The following is a 22,497-nucleotide window of genomic DNA, read 5'->3' on the forward strand; positions in this document are numbered from 1 at the left end:
TCATTCATGCACTATTATTACAAGTTGTATTGACTAGTAGTTTAGTCATATAACTATTTTTTATTTTTATAAATTTTTTTTGTAGAGACAGGGTCTCACCATGTTGCTCAGGCTGGTCTCGAACTCCTGGCCTCAAGTGATCCTCCTGCCTTGGCCTTCCAAAGTGCTGGGATTATAGGCGTGAGCCACCATACCTGGCCCCCAGTATATTTATTCTTATTTCAATAGGAATATCTAGTTACTTTGTTTCTACAAATGAGTTTGTACCTCTTAGGTACAATGAGTTGTACCTTGGCTTCTCATTGGGGAGGACATGGTAAAAAAAAAAAAAAAGATGTTTTAGACTCTTTGAGGGTTGGAAATTTGTACCCAGAACATGAAAGAACATACTAGGGACAGGAATTCAAAAGATGATGATGATAGAGAATAATGCTTTATTTGCCAAAACAAACTTTGGGCCTTATAATTAATACTGTATAATCGTTATAATAGGGAAAGCAATAGTATCAAACTTCAAGCTTCTAAAGGGAATTTGGTATTACTCCAGTTAAAAAAAAAAACAAAAAACGAAAAAAAACGTGTTTTTTTGTACCATAGCAGGGTCAGAGCAGCATTCAAACACTGAAATGGCTTTCAGAGTTCATGTTGAATGCTAACCTACTTACCAAATAGGCACTTCAGCTACTCACTGTCAGCAGGCCACATCCTGTTCAGTGTGATGACTAAATGTACAGTAAGGAAAAGGTGGAGAGCAGACAGTTCTATATTCATGACTACAGCCTTTTCCTTCTACATGCTTGACCTCCAAACCTCCCATGAAACAAAGGTCCAAGGCTATCTTTCCTTTTTCATTCAGTTGACCAAAATCACAAGGGGGCATCCCTTAAGACAACAGAACCAACTTCCCCTTCATCTAGTAATATTAATTTCTTTGCTTAAGCCACAAACAAGATGTTAACTGCCTTATATTTCATATGCCAGTGAAAATATGAGTCATCCACTGATTCATGTAGCGACTTAAAACATCTTCTCTTCATCTTCTTCCTACAGTGTTGGTCGGTCATTTAATTCCAGAGGAATTGCTGTACCTTCCACAGTCAACTCTCCACCTCACTTGTGACACACAGCATCCACCCGATGCTTCCAGTCTTGTGTCTTTCCTTGCTTCCAGACATCCTGAGACTTTGGAGAAAGAAAGTAATGGCCAACCTGATGGAAAAATTCACTAAACTCCCTGTGCAACTTTTTCTTTGTCTCAAACTCTTCATCTGCTCTTCATACTGTAAGTTCCAGAAATTGTCCATAATAAGAATCTGCCCTATCCCAGCCAGGATAAAAATTTAGGTGATATTATAATTATATTCTTCATGAAGTCACATCAAAACAGTGGTTTTTAAGCTTTAGTTTACATCAATATTGCCTGAAGGGCTTATGAAAGCAGGTTTCAGCCCTAGCCCGCAGAGTTTCTGATTCAGTAGGTCTGGGATAGGGCTGAGAACTTGCATTTCTAACACATTCCCAGGTGATGCAGATGCTTCTGTTCCCGGGACCACACTGAGAACCCTGCCTTAGATTGTTCAAGAATGCCATTGCTTGCTATCCTCCCTGGGCATCTTCACAGTAAGACAGTCTAGATTTTTATAAGAAGAAAGCCCTTATCCATGCCTTAGAAGGCACTTGTCCTTGACCTAAATAAATGACAGAACATGGAAAACAGACTTAACTATAAAGAAGCAGAATTCATAGAAATCTCAGCATGTGTTTCTCGATCAGGAAACAAGTTAATGGAAAAGGAATTCTAGGTACAGACTAAGCTAGCTTCTTTTACACAGTAAGAAATATTTTGGGAGCAAATGTTAAACAGTACTTCATTTTTTAGCTGTACTTGGGTGTAAGAGAAACTAGCCCAATTACAGGCTTAGTTATACAACATCAAGAATTATAGCTCACACAGAACACTTGATACTACTCAGGCTAGGATTTCATCCTAGAGGAACAGGCACAAACCATGGTTAAGCTGCTTGGTTTAATTTTTTAGCACTTGAAAAAAAATGTACAGTAGTTTGAATACTCAGTCTTTGCAAACCTCCATTGAGGTCAAAGATTTCATTCATACGTACAAAATTAGTTTACAAATTTTTTTTTTGGCAATTTCATCTTAGTAACCCGTTTTATCCTATTGCCATTGTCCCAACCATTGAAAAAGTTTACAATAATTTACATAGAAATATTTTCAAAGTGCTTAAGAATAGTGATTGTTCTCTGGGATATTTACAGATGGCCTATACAATGTATGTACAGGTGGTATACACTATAGCACAAGTTTCATTGCTGGAATATGGCTTTCTAGGGAAAGTGCATATTTGGCCAGAGGTGGCAATACTGTCTAGAAATTCAAGGGTTACAGATACTTAGTAACCACATCCAAAGCTGAAGTAGAATGTGGACAAGAATATTTACAAAAGTAATATAAAAACGGTCAAGTACACAAGCTTGATCCACACAAAGGTATCTTGATGTTCTTCCAGCCGAGAGGAAGAAAGAGACTTCAGCTGCTGGCTCGGTTACTGTTCCGACGGGGGTATTATTTGTTTAGACCTCAAAGGTCAAGACTTGTCACAGAAGTCAAGCTAGATCATCATCTGTGCTTACAACTGATATCTGTGGAAAAGAAGAAGTATGGAATGAGCTTGGTGATCACTCACTGATGGCAACTCTCGTCTTTAAAATGGACCCTGCTTTTTAGTTGGTCATTCGAACACTCAGAGTGCTCAGAAGAAAAGTCAGATACAAAAGAGTACTGAGTTGTATCATTCATGCATTTAATTTGAATTCAACTATACCTGCTTGGTAGTGAGATAAGATAGTGTGACTGATTCTGCCTCTTCTACTTAATGATCATAAGTCTTGGAGAAAAATGTGAAAAGCCATCTGTGTCAAGAATTGACCACTGTTCCATGTTTCACCAGAGCTTGAGAGGGGAGCAATCAATACTTGGTTTTTTCAGCCTGTTTCCTACGTGAAGGCCAAATACTCCACTTGGGTTTCATCTGAAGAACAAGTGAATGACTACTGCTAGAAGAAAAGCTAGCTATACTAAGTGTGGTGGGATACTTTTTAAAGCAAAGCGTATCATAATTTTGGCTAAGTGAATCTTAATATACTGACTTTAAGCCAACTCCCCTATATAGGATATGCTAATTTACTTTCAAATATCCAGTAGGCAATGGATTTAATAGTTCAGTAAAGAGCTACTTGGTTCATGCTAATATTTACATGTCATTTCTATAACCAAAAATATCTTAATATAGTGGTGACCTTAAGTTGACCCTCTTGCCATTTGGTGAGGGTTAGATGCTGATCAACTGACTGACTTATGTTCTAATAGGCTACACTGTCTAATATCCAGGTGGCAGATGAAGTATTTGGTAATGCCATCATCCAAATGGCTCTCTTTCCAGCCTAGGTCTCCTTTCTGAAAAGTCTCACTTCAAGCCATGGTATATAAAGACACAAAGCTGACTTACTGCTGGGTATGTGTGTCCAACAGAAGCACTGTGTCTACCAATGTCTATGGAGAGGTCCTCTTCAGTGGTTTTCAAGTACACAGGATTGTCAAAGTTCATACTTTTCATGTTCTTGTGTTGCCAATTCCGCCACATCAAGTAGCCACCTACTGCTGCCATCACTAAGAGCACTGAAAAAAATCAGAGGGTAGCTAAGTGAGCTAAGTCTAACATTGGAACATACAAGAAAGGTAATAATGTTCAGGAATCCATAATAATTGACATTAGTAAAAATGTCATGTTTTATGGAGCTAGGATAACTAGAAGTTGGAATAAACATGGGCCAGGAGCTTGAAAGAAGCTCAGCCCAGAGGTAGTTCTATGCACTGGAGCTGGGCTAGCCACATCCATCCAGGCAAGGGCAGGGTCCTCGGTCCCACCTTAGTCTCACCAAATTAAAATTGCAGAAGGTTCTGGAGAGCTATTCAGGTGTTCCTGGTGTGTTAGCTAAGCTTGGAATCTATTAATTTAGGACAAAGGCTTTTATAGCAAAGTCCTTATAATTCACATGTCTCATAATAGTTTTAGAGGTCCTTTTCCATAGGTTTGAAAATTCTTAACTGCTTTTAATTTACCCTCAACAAGTCCTGTAACTCTTCAAGAAAGCATTTAAGCATTTGTGCATCTCCTCTGTATAAAGCATTACACGCATTTCAAAGGGGGAACAGAAGAGCAGTTAAAGAGACTTATAAGGGGACAAGCCAGGCTAACAGTGCTTAAGTGGAAAGCATTAACTGTTGAACATTTATCATGCCAGTTACTGTGCCAAGGGCACAACTGAAGAGAAAGATATGGGCCTTAATTTAGTGTACTATGTGGGGGAGAAAGTGAATATAATTCAGTGTCATAAGTGCTATGACAGCATAAAAGGGTAGCTCCAGATGAACAAAAAATCTTCATCTGGTATCTAAGAAGTTCTTGAACCCAGACTTGTAGGAAATCTACTTACAGAGAGGAAGAATGGCCCAAGCGGCAGAAGTCCCTTTTGGGGGAACACTGACCTCTGATACTGCTGTGGTCACATTGATCCCTACAGAGGAATAAAAGGAATCCGTTTAGAAGGGTCTGTATTAAGATTTAGAGATTTACCCATCAGGTAAGGAGCCAAAACCTTTGCATCCAACATTGATGTTCACTATCTACTACAATTGAACACCAGGAACAACTCTGGCCTAGAAGTATTTGAGTCACAGGCTGTAGTAGCCATTTCACCGACAGTTCTCTACTAGAAACCTTAAAGATCAGTCAGGAAAAGATATGCAAATTTTAAGTCTTTGGTGTTTAAATATAGGTTACCAATTGGGGCAGAAATAGTAGTTAAAGGTTGCATTAATTATTTAAGCTATAGATACAAAGAGTGTGGCTGTTAGTGGAGATTAACAGTTTGCAGTACTGAACTCGATACCTCCAGGAACTAGTCCACTAGTTGGTGAAATTTCTGTTGTGTTCGTATCTTTTGTCTCACTGTAAGTCACAGTAGTTGCAGTACCTGAATTATAAAAACCAAGAACCTGGTTAATGCCAAGGTTCCAGAATGGCTAGCTCTTTTGTCCAGACAAGCCATGCAAAAGGTTATTTTAAAACCAGCTAAAATAGACAAACCACTGCTGAACTAAGTTGTACAGCTGATGTGTCAAAATTGAAATAGCAATCTTCATGCAAAAAGAGATACATGAAACTTTGGGAAGAACAGTCGGTATTTGGAATTTGACAATTCAAAATGATGGACAACCATATTTTATCCCTCTAAACAATATCCCACGTTCCTGGAAATTACAAGAAATGTTTTCAAGATGCTCTGGTATAGCAGGCATACCAGACTGTCTTGCAACTAATTTCTTGGTAAACTGAGCTAATCCCTGCCGTGACCTGACCATGAATCATGCTAGTAAAAACCTCACCAGCCTCACCATATGAGCTCCTTGGCCACACAAAGGAGTTTAATTTGCCACTTAATCAAAAGCTAAGAACAGAAGACTAAATGCAAATTCAGCTTAAGTGTTATTTTAGGTAAGCGTCACCCACTGAGGCGATGAGGTTTCTGTAACCATGGCCTGCCTTAAGCATAGTTTCTGTCCTCCTCCTTTTGAGGAAAAATGTTAAGGCCTCGTTTAATTACCTGCAAGTTGGCTAGCTCAGTGCTGTTAAGGGACTAATTGGTACAGATTAGTATAAAGTATGTTGACACTATAGTCTCCTATAAACTCATTTAATGTTGAAATGGGTTAAAGCCAGTTCTAAAGAAATGACATGATAACCCGGCATACAACAATAGCAGATATCTTCTCAAATCTATTCAAAGAATTAGCTAAAACAGAATTTTTAAAAATCCAAGCTTGTGTCTTATATTGCTTGTTGTATGTTCTACTTGTGGTTGAAACACAAAATGCCTTACTTTGGCAGTCTCGGCCATTTTCCTCTAGATTGAACCCATTGGGGCAGGAACAGGTATATTTTGGAGAGTGATCATTAATCTGTGGTGCTGGCAGGCATAGGTATTCACATCCTCCATTCTCCATGTCTTCTTCACACCAATTTTTACCTAGTCAGGAAAAAAATACCATTAAAATGGGTATTCCAATGCCTAGTATATATAAAGCCTTGTTCTACGTGTTGAAGATCAGAGTCCTTGCCCCCAAGAGCTTAGACTTGTTGACTCTGGCAATCCTTCAAGTGAGAGCAATATCAAGGAAGAATAAGTATAAAAGTACAGGCAGCATGCTCTAAGGACACCAGATAAGGGACCTCTTAGAGACAGACTGTAAAAGTTATGTCTTTAAGAGATAGATTTCAAAAGAGGAGGTGGGGAAGGGAGGTGAGGGACCAGGACTGGCTCTCACTATTGGCCCAAGGTTTAGTGTAAAGGCTCAGAGAAAGGAGACTAGGCATGTTCTCCTGGTTTTCTCTTGACTTGCTCCAACAAAGTGGAAGGAAACTCAGCCTTAGGAAGGTTTGAAGGTTTTATTTAGATAGAACCAGCCAAGTGTTTTCAGCAGGACATAATATAACCTGATGTGTTTGAGAATCTACACAATCCTATATCAGGTGTGTCACAGGGAAAAAGTAGGTGTTACAAGTTGAATTGTGTTCCTCCCTAAAATTCATATATTGAAGTCCTAGTACCTCAGAATGTGATCTGATTTGGAGATATTGAAGATAGGATATTTACAGAGGTAATCAAGTTAAAATGAGGTCATTAAGCTGGGCTCTAATTCAATATGACTGGTATTACAGCTCACGCCTTTAATTCTAGCTCTTTGGGAGGCCGAGGCAGGCAGATTACTTGGGGTCAGGAGTTTGAGACCAGTCTGGCCAACATAGTGAACATAGTGAAACCCCATCTCTACTAAAAATACAAAATGTAGCTGGGCATGGTGGCTCACTCCTGTAGTCCCAGCAACTCGGGAGGCTGAAGCAAGAGAATTGCTTGAACACAGGAGGTGGAGGTTGCAGTGAGCTGAGATTTTGCCACTGCACTCCAGCCTGGGCGACAGAGTGAGACTCCGTCTCAAAAAAAAAAAAAAACCTGGACAAAAGCATATACAGAGGGAAGATGATGTGAAGAGACACAGGCGGAAGCACTGTCAACAGACCACGAAAAGAGGCCCCGAACAGATCCTTCCCTCACAGCCCTCAAGAGGCACCAACCCTGCTGGCACCTTGATTTTAGACTTCTGGCCTCCAGAATTTTGAGACAATAAACTTCTGTGGTTTAAGGCAGTTTGTGGCACTTCATTGCAAAAATCCTAGCAAACTAACAGTAGAGGAAGTTTGTAGCACAAAAGCTACTTTGGAGGCTACTGCAATAGTCTTGGCAAGAGGGGCTGAAGGTCAAGGGGACATGGATGAAGCAGAAATAAAAGATCTGACACTGAGGCTTGGGAGGGAAGCTAGGAGCTGAAGCTGAGAAGCCATTTCTCTAAGGCAGCAGAAATAAAAAAATAACGTGTGAAATGTTTGAGGTAGGGTACGGGAGGGCAAACGTTCCTTTTAAAGAAAGGTGAGTTGCCAAGAGCCACTGACATCCAGTAGGTTCTGTGTCATGCTGCTTCCCTTAAAGTGGTTATTAAGGACTGTGCTTCTCCACGGTACCTGATGGCTGTACAAGTTCATGATAGACAATGATGTCTTGGGCATCATTAAGGTTGTTGACTAGAGTGGCTAGCTCTGATCCAGTGAATTTATTGGCACCATAGACTGCTTCGTTTTCCCCATCTATCCAGTAGACACGATCCTACAACAGAACCCCACAATTAGCATGTACATCCAGGATTAACACAAGTCCATTTCTAAGGTCATCATTTACTTCTCATTTAATGGACTAAGTTTATTGAATGCTGAGCTGGGACACTAGATATAAAACTGTAAAAGAATCAAGTTTAGGTTTGAAGTGCTTCTGGGAATTAGTGTCTAATTTGTACCAGGTTTTAAGTGAAAGCAGTTGCTCAAGCCATGCTCAGCTGCTCTTCCCTCCTCCCGCCATGTCTGTCATTTCTCCTCAAAGTGATATAGTAGCTGAAAGGTATACACACTTTGATGTGAGACACATCTTACCTCAAATATTGTTAGTGCAAGAGGGTGAGCTAGGAACTCCAGAGACTTTAGTACTATCCTACGATCTTGGCCATTCAAGTCCACGCTGGATAACATGTGCAACTTAGAATCAAGCCAATAGAGGCGGCTTTTTATAAGGTCTAGGTAGGAAAAGAATTGTCATTACATGACAAGCCACTACTACTCTGGCTTCCATTTAAAACATCTAATGAATTAATATTCTACTTTTATGGTTCTTTCCCCAACATGGTTTCTTAACGGGGTCACACAAACCTGGCAAAGCAGCATGCAGAATCTGTATCCACATTCATTTTTGGGGACTAACGGGGTACCTGAGATTCTCAAAGTAAATGACTTAAGAAATATTACTCACATTACAGAAAATATTAAAAGAGGCTGGCACTTTGTTGTTCTCCTCCAAAAAGCCAGAAGAAAACTGTTAAAAGCCTGCAATTCAGGAAATGCTAAGGCATCCATGCCCAGAATATTTAGTATGAGTGCACCCAAGACCTAACCTTCACTGAGTTCGTGTCACATATTAGGCCCAGGTGGACAACAGGTCAGTAGTTACGGAATGTGTAATTTGCTAATCCACCATTTTACTTGCGTTGTTCAGTTACTCCCATTGAAAATTCCTGCTAGAATTTAGGCGGAAGCAGAAGAGTCATCTGCTAGTCCAGAATTCACCATGGAGATAAATGGAAACACTATGAAGATAGTTGAGTGGGTGGTTGAGAAGGAAGAACATACATACCAAGTGTAATTCCGTTAGGCCACTGGATATCCACTGTCACCAGTGGACGTCTATCAAATCCATTCATTCCTGCTTTTTCTATTTTAGCTGGTTCACCCCAGTCTGACCAGTAAACAAAGCTGTGAAGAAATAAATGAGAAATAAGCCTCAGTGGTTTAGAAGGAATAAAGTTGTAGCTTGAAACAAAAATTTAAAATTTGAGCAGAAAACTCAAGGGATTCTCTAGTGACAAATAGTAACACTTAAGGGTCTAAATTTTGTTCTAGGTAAATAAAATTGAATATTAAGAATCTGCAAGTTCATTATTAACTGTAATAATCTATGTTTGTCTGACATTTAAATTTCGGCCCAAAGTCACAAGGTTATGTTTCCTTTTTAAAAGGTCACTTCTTTCAGAGGAGTGAAAGACAAATATCCTTTAAATTTCATAGCAGGGGTTGGCTGATTGAGTTCTAATGAGGCTGCAGGGGGGGCAGTTGTGATGACTACAGCCTTAGTCAATTTCCTAAGCTGCTCTTCTATGTTACTTAGTGGTAATTTAGGGAACCCCCTTAGTGAAATGTTTCTATAAAGGTCTGTTTATTTCTGCTGGACTTTCAGACAACTTGCACACTTAGATGCAATGTCGTTACCCAAATCCCCACAATTCAGGCTGTCATTTAGGTTTGATCATCCAGAGCTAGCCCAGCAAAGTGTTCAGTCAAAAACTAAAAAATCATTTGCGTAGAAACTGGGTGGGCAAAAGGGTTCAGATACAGCTTTTGGTACACACATCAAATCAGGAATGTTAATTCATTAATATCAACCAGCAGTCAGTCATACGAGTCAGACAGGAGGACCTGTCATACAGATAAGGCCGTCCTAGGGTCATTCAACTGGGACAAAACTGGTATCTTGAATTAGAATTCTAATTCTTTGTTGTAGAGGGCTGATAAACCTTGAGATTTTAGTACTAATTCAGGTATGAGAAAGCTCCTGACCTACACAGATACCATTCAAAAAGCTATGTGATAGAAAACGGTGTACAAACCCAGACAGTGGGTCCACAGCTATGGAGGCAGGCTCTCGCAAATCAGAGTTAAACAGGAACTTCCTCTTGGTTCCATCTAGGGTAGCTACTGAAATAGTCTTAGAAGCCGCATCAGTCCAGTAGATGGTCTTGTACACCCAATCAACAGCAATGGCTGCAGGATTATAGACATTGTCGATCATTTTAACATGTCTACCAACCTTGTCATCAATTGAGGCACTGAAACAGAATAGGTCACAAGAAATTTAAGAGTTTGACACAATTAGAGCTTGGAGAAGGGACTTTTTGCTTACAAAATGGTCAATGACTTCATTCAGAAAGAAATCTAGTAACACCACAGCTCACCACTCAAATTATTTAACCATGCTGCTTACTGATGCTAAATTAATAATGCTGTGGATTATCTAGTTGCTGGTATGTATTCTATATACAAGAACAACAAATTTATAAGTGAAGCTATTTGTTTCAGTATCCATCATCTGAGTTTCTATAGTTCCCATTAAGAAGCGGCTGTACTACCATTTCTATTTGTAGCAACAATGAACAGTTCTCAATTAACTGTAGAGAAAAGGGAGAAAATATAAAAAATATGAAAGATGTCATCTTTTACTTCATAGACAATTATCAGTTTCTATTTAGGAAATGATAACAATTTAATAAAGAATTAGTGTTAGATTTAATGTCCCCAGGTAATTAGATGCTAGATGGGGCTAGACACAAAATGAAACTCCTCCAAACTATCCCACAGATCACTTCCCAAGTGACAATGACTTATGTCGAGACACTACAAATGGAACTGAAAGTTACCTGAAGATAGCCTTTTGGCTTAGATCAGCCCAGAATAGTTTCTGAGCAGCAATGTCAGCATCGAGAGCCACAGTGTTTCTTAGCTGTTCAACTAGTTGGATATATTCTTTCCTCTCTAAGCCAATCTTCCTGATGTCTCTTCGATTAGTGAAGATCAGACTTGGCTCTTTGCCTGCAAGATGAAAGTCAGGGTTACTTAGTTTTGCTTTAAGAAGGCAAGGTCTTTCTAAACCACCTCCTCCCAGCAGAGATCTTAGAAAGTAAAGGTATTGTGGAACACGTCAGTAGTATCTGTTTTGGAGTTCCTGCCCCTGGGACCTGCAAGTGCTTCTTATGGTTTAGGAAGGCATTCCTGGGATTACAGCCTTCAACAACAGGGTGGGTGATGAATAAGTCACTTATTTGAGTTGCACTCAAGTTTTGGAAACAGAGAGCATGCAAACCTGGTAGGTATTCATGGTATCATACGCAAAAGGAATGACCAAGGTAGATGTCTAGGGGAGAGATCTGCTATTTAACCGATACTGCTGTATTATGAGGTTAGCAACATTGTTCTCAAGTACGATTTCACGTTTAGTTTGACTATTGTGGTCACCGGCTGTACCTTTAAGAGGGACTTACTTGTAAAAGTACAATAGCTACACCAGTCCAAGTTCATTTACCTACTGCCTTGCACACGCCAGTGGCAAGATCCATTTGATAGCCACGACTACATTCACACTTGTAACCGCCTTTTAAGTTGATACAAATTTGACTGCAGATTCCTGGATTTTGGCATTCGTCAATATCTAGGAGGGAAATCAGAATTAGTCTTGCTGCTTCTATACCTTACTAGGTACATACTACCCTTTCCCATCACCCGCAGGGTCCAGGTTTTCTTCTTAGACTCACCTCCACAGGTTTTCCTATCTATCAGTTCAAACCCAGCTGCACAGTCACACTCGTAGCCTATAACTAGGTCTTTGCAGATATGGGAACATCCGCCATTATTTACCAAGCATTCGTTTATATCTGAAATAAAAATGTAGCAGTCACTTGACAACTTATTTTCAATTAATATCTGTCTTTCACATTTAAAACCCAAGCTATTTGATAACTTATCTAGTTGGCCTGGTGAAACCCATGATTTGTCTAAGACCTAATCATTTATTTTATAGGTATATACTTCAGGGTAGATTATCTATCTCCTTGGCAAGTTACCAGTTGGTCAAGCAGCATTTAGTCAAGTTTCTCTATTGATGATCAGTTATCTTTAAGGAGGTTAAACTATAAACTAGTTTGGGCTAGGCATGGTGGCTCATGCCTGTAATCCCAGCACTTTGGAAGGTCGAGGCAGGTGGATCACGAGGTCAGGAGTTTGAGACCAGCCTAGCCAACACGGGGAAACCTTGTCTTTACTAAAAATACAAAAACAAAAAACAAAAACAAAAACCGGGCATGGTGGCGGGCGCCTATAGTCCCAGCTACTTGGGAGGCTGAGGCAGGATAATTGCTTGAACCTGGGAGGCAGAAGTTGCAGTGAGCCGAGACTGCGTCAATGCACTCCAGCCTGGGCAACCAGAGTGGAACTCCGTCTCAAAAAACACAAAAAACAAAAAACAAAAACAAACACTATAGTTTGTCCTACCTGGGTATTTAAGTCATAAAGTTTCACTCTGAAGTCTACAATTGAACTTCAGTATATTCAAAAGTTTAAGCAGCCATCAACATGGGGTCTACAGTGTTAGCTATGCTGGATTGTATCAAACTTCCAGGGTTTGTACTTGAGCAACAAGTACACTTACGACATTCTTTCAGGGGCTCATCACTCCAGTCCCTGCAGTCCTGTTCCTGGTTACATACTTTGCTGATATCTATGCATTCTCCACTTCTGCATTTGAATTTTCCAGGGCCCAAGCACTGATTGACTACAAAGAGAAACAAAGAAGGGAGATTCCATGAGTGGGTCTGGTCAGACCAATCCATTGCTTAACCAACAAGAAGAAACCCTTACCATTTTTGCAGTTGACTTCATCGGAACCATCGACACAGTCTCGGATGCCGTTACACTGCCTGCTGCCATGGATGCAGCTGCCATCCTCACACTCAAATTGGTCAGGTCGGCAAGTTCGAGAGGCTACAAAGGGAGGAAACACCATGGAATGAAGCTAGCAAATTGTCCCAGTTGATACACGGAAGAGAACTGAACATGCCATGCTAGAAAGCTACTTACGACAGTTGACCTCATCGCTGCCGTCCTTGCAGTCAGGGTCCCCATCACATCGCCACTTCTTATGGATGCACTCGCCAGAGCCGCACTGGATTTCGCTGGCTGGACACTTGGTGTGTATAACTGGCTGGCGGCCACACTGCTCCAGGGACTCATCAGATTGGTCGGAGCAGTCTGCATCATCATCACATACCCAGCTGATGGGGATGCAGGAGGAGGTGCTGCACTGGAACTCATGGACGCCACAGGTTGGCGGGGCACAGTCCAGCTCATCACTGCCATCGCTGCAGTCATCCTGGCCATTGCATACAAAGTTCCTGGAGATGCAGCGGCCACTGGAGCAGGTGAACTCACTGGGGCTACATGTTATATTGCCTATTAAGAGAGAGGATGCCCCATTGAAAGTGCATCAAGATAGGTCCTTTCAAGATTCTTGTCCCAAAATCTAATACATTGATCTTTATTCATTAATCGTAACTTACTAGCCCAACTTAAAGGCTACAACGGAGTTAAATCAAGAACACAGTCTCACTGTACAAAAAATGAAGGCACACTGTAAATAAAAAGAACAGAAATAAAGGACCAAGAAAATAGTTGAAGACTGGAAATTAATTTGAGATGAGAACCACAATTGACTCTAAAAGTGGCTGTGATAACTAACAAACTGAAACAAGGGATTTCAATTTGGAAGGCAGAGATTGAGTTGTCCTTGAATCAACATACAGCTTGTCAGATCTCATCACTAGTTGAGAATATCATGCAACGTAATACAACAAGCATTAAGACACTGTCACCAAAAAGAGATGAACCACATACTACCATACATGGTTCCTCTTTTCGGTCCTTTAAATAAGGACCAGGAATAACAAGTCTTAAACACTTTCCATTTTGAAAAAGTCACTGCCAGGGCTGTAATCACCATTTAACAATCAGGTATGCTGACAATGATAAGCTAGTCCTACTAGCCAATTGGTACTTTGACTTAAATTCCTGCCAAACATTTCAAGGTCACAATTTGGTGGCAATTAGAATAGAGACCACGACTCTCTTGGGAAGCAAAGTCTAGATTTATAAGGGAAACACTTGGCAGCACAAGGGCTTACCAATACAGAAAACTCAATTCTAGGATTGAACACTAAAACTCATTGGACTAGGTGCAATGGTATTGACCTCAGGAGGTGACTTCTATACACAAGACTGGTGTTTCAACTGTAAGTACCCTGAGCTCCCTTGACTACTACCATATCAGGAGACCCATGCTTGTCAGACCTGGGTAGGTTTTAGAGGCCCTATAAAAAGGGCGGTAGCTTGAAAGAACATTCAAAGCACTGTTTGTTCAACCTAGCGATTTTCCCAGGACTTCACCTTCAACATGCAGCATTTTATTAAAGATTTTCCAAGACCAGAAACATGAAAGAATAGGAAACAAAGTTAGCTTTCAGAGACAGGAACTGCAACAGGAGACAAAGGTATCACCAGTTGGGTAGACTCTTCTTTGGGCATCTGAGGCAAGATGTTAATTCATGCTTCTGTGTCTTTTTTTTTCCCCCAAAAAGTTATGCCAGAATCTAGTTTAGGGGCAAAGAAATGTTTGTATAATACTCAATTTATTCCAATAACCCAATCAAGTTTAGACCTATGAATGTGTTTGCCAACCCTACTCACCTACTTTTGTTGTGCCAAAGTGCAAAAGGCACATGAATTACTGTCACAACAGAGACAAAAGTCCACACAATTGCTGCTTCCCTGAGCTACTGCTACATACAAGTGCCTTGAATGACTTACCTTCTTATTTCTATTTGCCTAAAAGAAACACCAAGCAATGGCCAATTGCCACGTGAATGTCTTTTAGGGTTTTAGGGCAGTTATGAAGGACGAGTAATTGAGCAGATAGTGAAGTCACTGAAAAGTGAGTCAATGTCAGTGCCTCTTCATGCTTAGGTTAGTTTCCCCTGCCCACCCTTCCTTTAGGAAAAGGGTCTTTGGGTTACGTCACTCAACACTGATCTTCTTACCACAGTTTTCTTCATCTTCTCCACTGTCACAATCATTTTCACCATCACATCTCCAGGACACTGGGATACACTGAGTAGAATGGGCGGCACAGCTGATTTCATTTATGCGGCATGTTCTCATATCTGTTGATGATATACAGTCTCAAAAGAGCCTCAAAACTGATCAATGCAAAGCTGATGTTCCTGTGCTGCCTGGAAGCGCTAATACCTGTGACTCAGTAGCCTGGCAACTGGTGAAATTCTAACTGGCTGAAGCCTGGGGAGCTCTTTCATCAGCTCCATTCCTTAGAAGCTGTGCCAACCTATGCTACCTGACAGTGTACCTGACAGCCTTGACCACGTCACTCCTTCAAGGTCCCATGGCGTGCTCAGTTCTGGCTTTTGTTTTACTTGGCATGGTGAAGTTTACTGGCTGGGCTGCTCCTAGACCACTATTTATCTGTTGGATATCAAGTGGACAGACCCAGATATTGTCATCTAATCTCAAATGCATGAAAAGTCAGATAGTCAAACACCTAGGAAATCTTCTATTGCCTAGATTCCTTTACAGGCCTCCTTCACAACCTCCTTTAAATTGACATCTTGCAAAGTAGAAGCATGCCCTAATGCTTGACTTGACGAGGTCATTCTCCACTAAAACTTGAGGCTGAATCTTTACACAACCTGTCTTTAGCTCGCAGGCCTTGAACTCACTTGTCTTGACCATTATTACTCCCCTCACTTATCTACAAAATTGAAAGTAACACCCTTATCTACCTTTCCATTTGATTTTCCTTCATAATCACATTTTAGACCTAAATTTTGTTCATGTTAGTCCTTCTTTAGTGCTTCTACCAGTGCAGGCCTCTACTGACTCAAACTCTAAGACTTTCTTCACCTTGACATTCACGTGATCTCACTTTATATGTTCCCAAACCATCATTCTTTATGGTCTCATAGACTGTTTCCTAAGGACACAGGTATACACTTGCATACCTATGAAGTTTATCTTATTTAAGAATAAGCTGTAAGATTTCCATTTTAGTAACTTTAGGTTACATGTGTGTCAGAAGTCACTATTCACCCAATTACTAGCTACCTTACCTCTTCAGTAATAGCTTTTTAATAGTATGAGAAGCTGTGCTTCTAAAAGCTTATGCTTGGCTCACAGGGAACCCTCACTTCTTGACTTAGCTTCCAGGACCAGAGTACCATCTGCTCAGAGTCATTATAATCAAACATTTGAAATCTATGCACCTAGTCAAGGAGTTCTTGATTGAATCTGCTGACTTCAGTTTTAAGTATTCAATAGTGAAGCTACCCAAGAGAATGTAAGTCTTGTTGGACCAGGGAGAACATTCTTTAAAGGAGGCTGATAAACTGGTAATGATTTGACTGACTTTGGAGTCAATTGACCTAAACTTTAAGGCAGGCAAAGAAAAATGAATACCAAGTAGTAGATTAAGCAATACTTAGAAATGTGAGACACCGAACAACTTAGGAAAGTTCAAGGCCAAAGCAAGTTACACTCACGGCACTGTTCTGGGCTTTCATCTGAACCATCTTCACAGTCAGGATCTCCATCACACTTCCATCGGCTGGGAACACACTGGCCATTGTTGCACACGAAGTCAGATTCAGCACACGTCTTCTTTACTACAAACGTTTATTTGAAGGGTTAAAGTTGAAGTCACTTACCCACAGCCCTAGCTTCACATGAGGGCTCATACTGCATTTTGGCATGTTTTGCTCTAAAAAAAGCTGAGTCAATGGGCACTCAATTGCCAATATCCAGGGGGAAACTTCAGAAAAATTATTATTATTTTTTTTTTTCGGAGAAGGAAGATGCTCATTTGAGAGACTTGGAGAAAACTGAAGTCAAGGTCAGATAGAGGTTGCCCATTATCTTACGACTCGGAGATATCTTACAGTTAACTTCCTGCCTATTGTATAATGTTGAGATTAAGTAACACTTTCATTTTCTACATGTATTTCTTCCAAGTCATTCAAGTACTTCATACATTTAACAGCTAAACATTCCCTCTTCTGACTGGATCATAGTAGAACTGTTTGCTGGGGACTGAATGTTTGTTTCCACCCAAAATTCATGTATTGAAATCCTAACCCCCAATATGATGTTATTAGGAAGTCGGGCCTCTGGGAGGTAAAGTCATGAGGGTGGAGTCCCCATGAATGGGATTAGCACCCTTATAAAAAGAAATCAGAGCACTTGCTTTCTCTTTCTTTGTAATCTACTATGTAAGGACACAGTGAGAAGATGGTCATCTGCAAATCGGAAAGACAGCTCTCACCTGATACCAGATCTGCTGGCACCTTGATCTTGGACTTCTCAGCCTCCATAACTATGAGAAATAAATTTCTATTGTTTCAGCCACCCATCTATGGTGTTTTTGTGAGAGCAGTCTGAGCTGACTAAGACACTGTTCAAGGGGCATCCCTTAACAACACATGTGTTCAGTGTGGAGAATGAAGGCCAAACCCCAGTACTGAATATTGTCACCCATACTGGTCTACAGGGGCAAAGGAACTCATCAGGTAGAAAGGGGAGAAAACTCAATCAGTGTAACAAGAGATGTTGTATTTAGAATTCAAGGGAGAGATGATTTTAGCCTTTCTAGTCAAGGGGTAGGCTAACATCAATCAGCTAAAAGTCATTGAAGCTGTCAGTGCTAATATCCATAACTGACTGCTAATGTTAAAATAGCCTAAGGAAAGGAATTGATTCTGCTGCTAATTCTTGCTGGGGCAGGTCTTTCCCCTATACTTAGGGTTACCATGCAATTTTTTGTCCACATTGGGACAATCTCAGCAGAAAGGGGACACTGTTAATTAATCCAGAAGATAAGTATAAACCAGGGCTGTCCTAAGCAAATTGGGCAGCTTGATTACCCTACCCATGAAGGAATCACAGAGTAGGATGAATCTTGATATAAAGTAGCCACGCAGGATACCCTAAGCTTATCTTTCTTACATTATATTCTTTCTTGCCTATATGCTTATAGCTTCTACCCAAATTTGTATTTTAAAACATTCCTCCATAACATATATTCTGTGAAGATAAATAAGTGAAAAATTCACAATTTGATGAACATTTGAAAGGGACTATTTCCCAAATCACTGGCTTAAAGTAAGTAGAACTCTCAGAGTTTAGAGTTTGCCCTTGGACCACTCTGGTTCAGTGTAAGATATTATAAAGGGGAGAGATAGTGATTACAGTTAATTTCTAGAACTCAAGATGGGTTGGCAAATTATGATCTAAAAAGCATTATCTCCTTGAATTACATAACCAAGGAAACAAGACTAGCCATGCTAGCTTTAGATTCATGACTGTTTCTAAAATCACTGAAAAACTCAAACACTAGTGTTAATGAATTAAGTGGTATTCAAGGCCCATGTTCTCCTGAGCATGGAGGAAGAAGTCAGAGGGTCTGCAGGGTTAGTTGCTGTAATTCAACCTGTGATATTCTTTGGAAGTTGCAAAAGAGGGAGTAGCAGAATGGCTGTAAAGAGACCCCATGATTGATTGATTGATTGATTTTGAGACAGAGTCTCGCTCTGTCACCCAGGCTGGAGTGCAGTGGTGTGATCTCGGCTCACTGCAAGCTCTGCCTCCCTGTGGAGGCCATTCTCCTGCCTCAGCCTCCCAAGTAGCTGGGACTACAGGTGCCTGCCACCACGCCTGGCTAATATTTTGTATTTTTAGTAGAGACAGGGTTTCACCGTGTTAGCCAGGATGGTCTCAATCTCCTGACCTCGTGATCCGTCCGCTTCAGCCTCCCAAAGTGCTGGGATTACAGGCATGAGCCACTGCTCCTCACAGTTTTTTTTGAGACGGAGTCTCGTTCTGTCACCCAGGCTGGAGGGCAGTGGCACGATCTCGGCTCACTGCAAGCTCTGCCTTCCCAGGTTCACGCCATTCTCCTCCCCCAGCCTCCCGAGTAGCTGGGACTACAGGTGCCCGGCTGGGACTACACCACGCCCGGCTAATTTTTTTTTGTATTTTTAGTAGAGACAGGGTTTCACTGTGTTAGGCAGGATGGTCTCAATCTCCTGACCTCATGATCCACCCACCTCGGCCTCCCAAAGTGCTGGGATTATAGGCATGAGCCACTGCACCTGGCCCCCCATGATTTTAAGTCTTAGAAAACATAATGAGGATGTGAAAGATTGGCTGTATACCACAGTGTTTGAGCAAAAGATAAACAGAGACAAACTGCTGTAGGGTTATCTCTCTTCATCTGGAGCATAGACTGGGAGGGTAAAGAAAGGATATTTGAACTGGGCCTTGAGAGACAAGTAAAAATTTAGATGTGCTACAGAGGAAGAGAACTAGCAGTTACATATTTAGAGTACTTAGGCTGCTGATTAATTAGCTCAGCCTAACACTAAAAGAACGAGTTAATGGGACCAACAGAAGCACATGGCTTAGAGAATCCAAAGTTAAGTGGACTATGCCCACTGACATACTGGAAATAAAGAACCATACTAAATATTGTAACCAAGTTCCATATTAAGAGATTAGACCAAAAATAGGAGGTAGCTTTGGAAGTTTTAAGTAATTCTACAGCTTTCCTCTTCCATAGAGAAACAAAGTAAGCACTCAGAACTTCCCTGATTGTAATGTTTCCACTTTCTTTCTCTACTGTCACACATGGGAAGTAGAGACTAATTGTGGCTAAGAATACAATTTCTCCTACCTCAAATGATCTTGATTAGATATATGTCTACCTCCTTTTCTTTTCCAAACTCTCCTACCATGTGGCTAGTAGAGAGTACTTATACAAGACTATTTTAGAAAAATCCCAAGTTGACCCAGGTTAGTTCCTACTGAGTCAGATGGTAAAAGAAGACTTTTGCAATATAAAGAGAATAATTGCTTTTTAAGAACAAGCAATGGGTTTTGCCAAATATATAGTTTAGAATAGAGAAAAAAAAATTGCAACTTACAACAGGAAAATAGTTGACAAGAGTGAGGACTCTCTAGGGAGATATTTAGTGAGGGAACTAAATTACCTAGGTAACCCAGAAATAGCATGAGACTCAATGTCTTGTGGAATAGATTAAAATCTTAGTGTTAAAATGCAAATGATGGGAAAGTGTTGCACAGGAGAACTATTCTTGGTCCTACAACTGGATTTAAGTTTCTTCCCGGAGACTGTAGAACTGACTTTCTTATGCTTCCAAAGGAGCTGCTTATCTGCTCTACACATTGGCATAAAAACACCTGTGATACTGCTCAGAGCGAACAGGTGTAGAACAAGGTCTGCCATGATGCATACTGTATAGCCTTTTAGTAATGATGCAAGAAGTAGGTAAGGGCATAACAAGGTGTCAGTTGCTGAGACCTACATTTAGTCTCTACTTTTCTTCTGTATTTCTACCTTGTATACTGAATATCTTTATATAACATCTTTTAAAAGATAAATGACAATGTTAGCACCAATATTCACATAGAATATTGTTTCAGAATGTTTACAACATGGAACGAAAGGATCCTAGAGCAAACTTCAGCATGTATTCATGGTATCTAAATGTGATCTTGCCATGCAGTTCTCAGCTGATGTGGCTTGACATGAGGTTGTATAGATTGCATACATAGGCATTTCTCACAATGATCTTTAGATAGCTGCTGATTGATGGATGTGACACTGTATCCCCATTCTCTTGGGGAGAGAATGTCTTCCGCTCTGCTAATGCTTTAGAATTAGCAACTATTGTAGGCAGAGAATTAAAAAAGAATCCTTATCGGATCTTTGATCTGTGCTGGCTTGTAGTTTCTATGTCAGGGGTTAATTAACCCCCTGAAACTTTATGGGATTTTCTCATGTCCATGGCTTGCCTTCTTTTCTAGGATCAGAGCCATTTGAAAATCAAAAGGGGAAAACAGTCCTTTCTAAGCAATCCTCTGTTTGTCTCTATTTCTGGTCCTCTTCTTCCTTCTCCCAGATTCCTATTCCACATGTTTGTCTGATCTAAGATAAACTAGGTCCTGTCATTTAAATGGAACAACACCTTATTCCATTCTCAAGTTGATAACCCCATGTCAAAGATTCAATTTTATTCCTTTACACAGAGAAATACAGATTCTTTAGACTCTTTCAAAGCAACTGTTAGAAGTGATTTTATTTTCAGAATCTCAATACGTTTGCAGATTAACATCATATTTTAACAAAATGCATAAGTCATCAAAGTCTTTACTTACCACAGTTCTTTTCATCACTGCCGTCAACACAGTCTTCATCCCCATCACATTTCCACAACAGCGTAATACAGCGACCATTTGTGCACTGGAATTGGGAAGGTTCACATTTGGCTTTTCTCCCTGGAATAAGAAGGGAACACTCAGCAAAGCAAAGATTGGTTATAGATTTAAGATACCTAATACCCATGGATGGGGACCTTCTAAGGAGGATACTGCAGACTCGGCAGGCTGTAACCTCCTAAGGGCCAGAGTAGGATGAATCTTCAGCCAGTGACTGACAGTAATTGCGTTCTTAGCTGGGTCCATGCTAAGACTAAATACTAGATTTCCCAGCCTCTTTCTTAGTGAGGTACAGCCAAGGGACTACATTCTGACTAATGGAATGTAAACTGAAATGGTATATACAACTTTAGGAAATATCCTTAAGAGGACAGAGGATCCATTTTCTTTCCATCTATTCATTTCTGGTACCTGAAAATTGGGCATGGTGGCTGGAATAGTGATCTCGGGCAAATGGAACCAGACCAAAATAGAAACAATCCAGATTGCCCAGAGACCACAAGGGGCATCATCTCTGCCTCTGGACTCGTTTTTCTCATTTGTTGAAACTACATGTGTGGCTATAATCAGCCAAGTCCTAATCCTTTAATGGCATTTCTCGTCCACATCCATACTATTATTCATTAATGATGTTTCTATTACAAGCACAGTGAAGAAGATTTAGAAGGAGCAACAAGAATAGGGTAGAAATAGAGATTGAATACATGATTCCTCCTCTTAGAAACTGAGGTCTAATTGGAAAACACAGGTTTACAAAACAGCTCCAAGATAAAAGCAACAAGAAAGTATAGTTAAGAGGGAAAGGAAGATCATTTGTCATTTAAAGACGAGAAGAAAGAAAAGTGAGGTGGAGCTGAAGATGTAGATTCTATTTCTCTGAATCTGTTCTTCTATGCTTAATGTATGGATATTTAATTCACACAATGGTGTGAACTAAGACTTGTAAGTGGGACAGTTGGTATTTTGCCCGGCACAGGCCAGCTAATATTCAGGTGCTTCCTATCATTAGCAGTTCTGTCCTTCTGGCGGATGTGATTGCTTTACGATAAAAGGCACAGATGTGGCCGCTTAAAGCAAATATACTGCAAATATTTGAGAAAAAACAGTGGAATCATATAGTTCACGCAGACTACTTAGGGAGGGTTTCCAAGCAGAAGGCCTTCCGATTTCCTGCCACCTTTCAGCATTTGCAGCTGTGGCATGCTGGCATAAGAATTGATATTACAGAGACAAGCACAGACTGGAACTCTTGTGTTACGTGCACAATACCCTAGTTGGTCTCCCTAGTGTCAGCTACTCC

The 22,497-nt window shown here is 40.5% G+C and overlaps 1 protein-coding gene across 2 annotated transcripts in view; it reads right to left on the minus strand.

The window, feature by feature from the left end:
* Positions 1-2,007: 2,007 nt before the first annotated feature.
* Positions 2,008-22,497, minus strand: part of VLDLR (very low density lipoprotein receptor) — a 32,942-nt gene continuing 12,452 nt past the window's right edge. The window contains exons 2-19 of one of the 2 annotated variants that reach the window (XM_025360050.1): positions 21,138-21,257; positions 16,448-16,570; positions 14,936-15,058; positions 12,924-13,295; positions 12,705-12,827; positions 12,496-12,618; positions 11,603-11,722; positions 11,374-11,499; positions 10,712-10,883; positions 9,905-10,123; positions 8,875-8,993; positions 8,121-8,260; positions 7,659-7,800; positions 5,962-6,108; positions 4,972-5,055; positions 4,516-4,596; positions 3,528-3,697; positions 2,008-2,661 (exon numbers count right to left, since the gene is read on the minus strand). In XM_025360050.1, the coding sequence (XP_025215835.1) occupies positions 2,626-2,661; positions 3,528-3,697; positions 4,516-4,596; positions 4,972-5,055; positions 5,962-6,108; positions 7,659-7,800; positions 8,121-8,260; positions 8,875-8,993; positions 9,905-10,123; positions 10,712-10,883; positions 11,374-11,499; positions 11,603-11,722; positions 12,496-12,618; positions 12,705-12,827; positions 12,924-13,295; positions 14,936-15,058; positions 16,448-16,570; positions 21,138-21,257 (2,540 nt within the window). In that variant the 3' untranslated portion in view covers positions 2,008-2,625. The remainder of the gene's footprint in view (positions 2,662-3,527; positions 3,698-4,515; positions 4,597-4,971; positions 5,056-5,961; positions 6,109-7,658; positions 7,801-8,120; positions 8,261-8,874; positions 8,994-9,904; positions 10,124-10,711; positions 10,884-11,373; positions 11,500-11,602; positions 11,723-12,495; positions 12,619-12,704; positions 12,828-12,923; positions 13,296-14,935; positions 15,059-16,447; positions 16,571-21,137; positions 21,258-22,497) is intronic. The other variant, XM_025360052.1, reaches the window with a different exon arrangement.

The sequence above is a fragment of the Theropithecus gelada genome, chromosome 15, assembly GCF_003255815.1.
Source record: "Theropithecus gelada isolate Dixy chromosome 15, Tgel_1.0, whole genome shotgun sequence".
Lineage (NCBI taxonomy): Eukaryota > Metazoa > Chordata > Mammalia > Primates > Cercopithecidae > Theropithecus > Theropithecus gelada.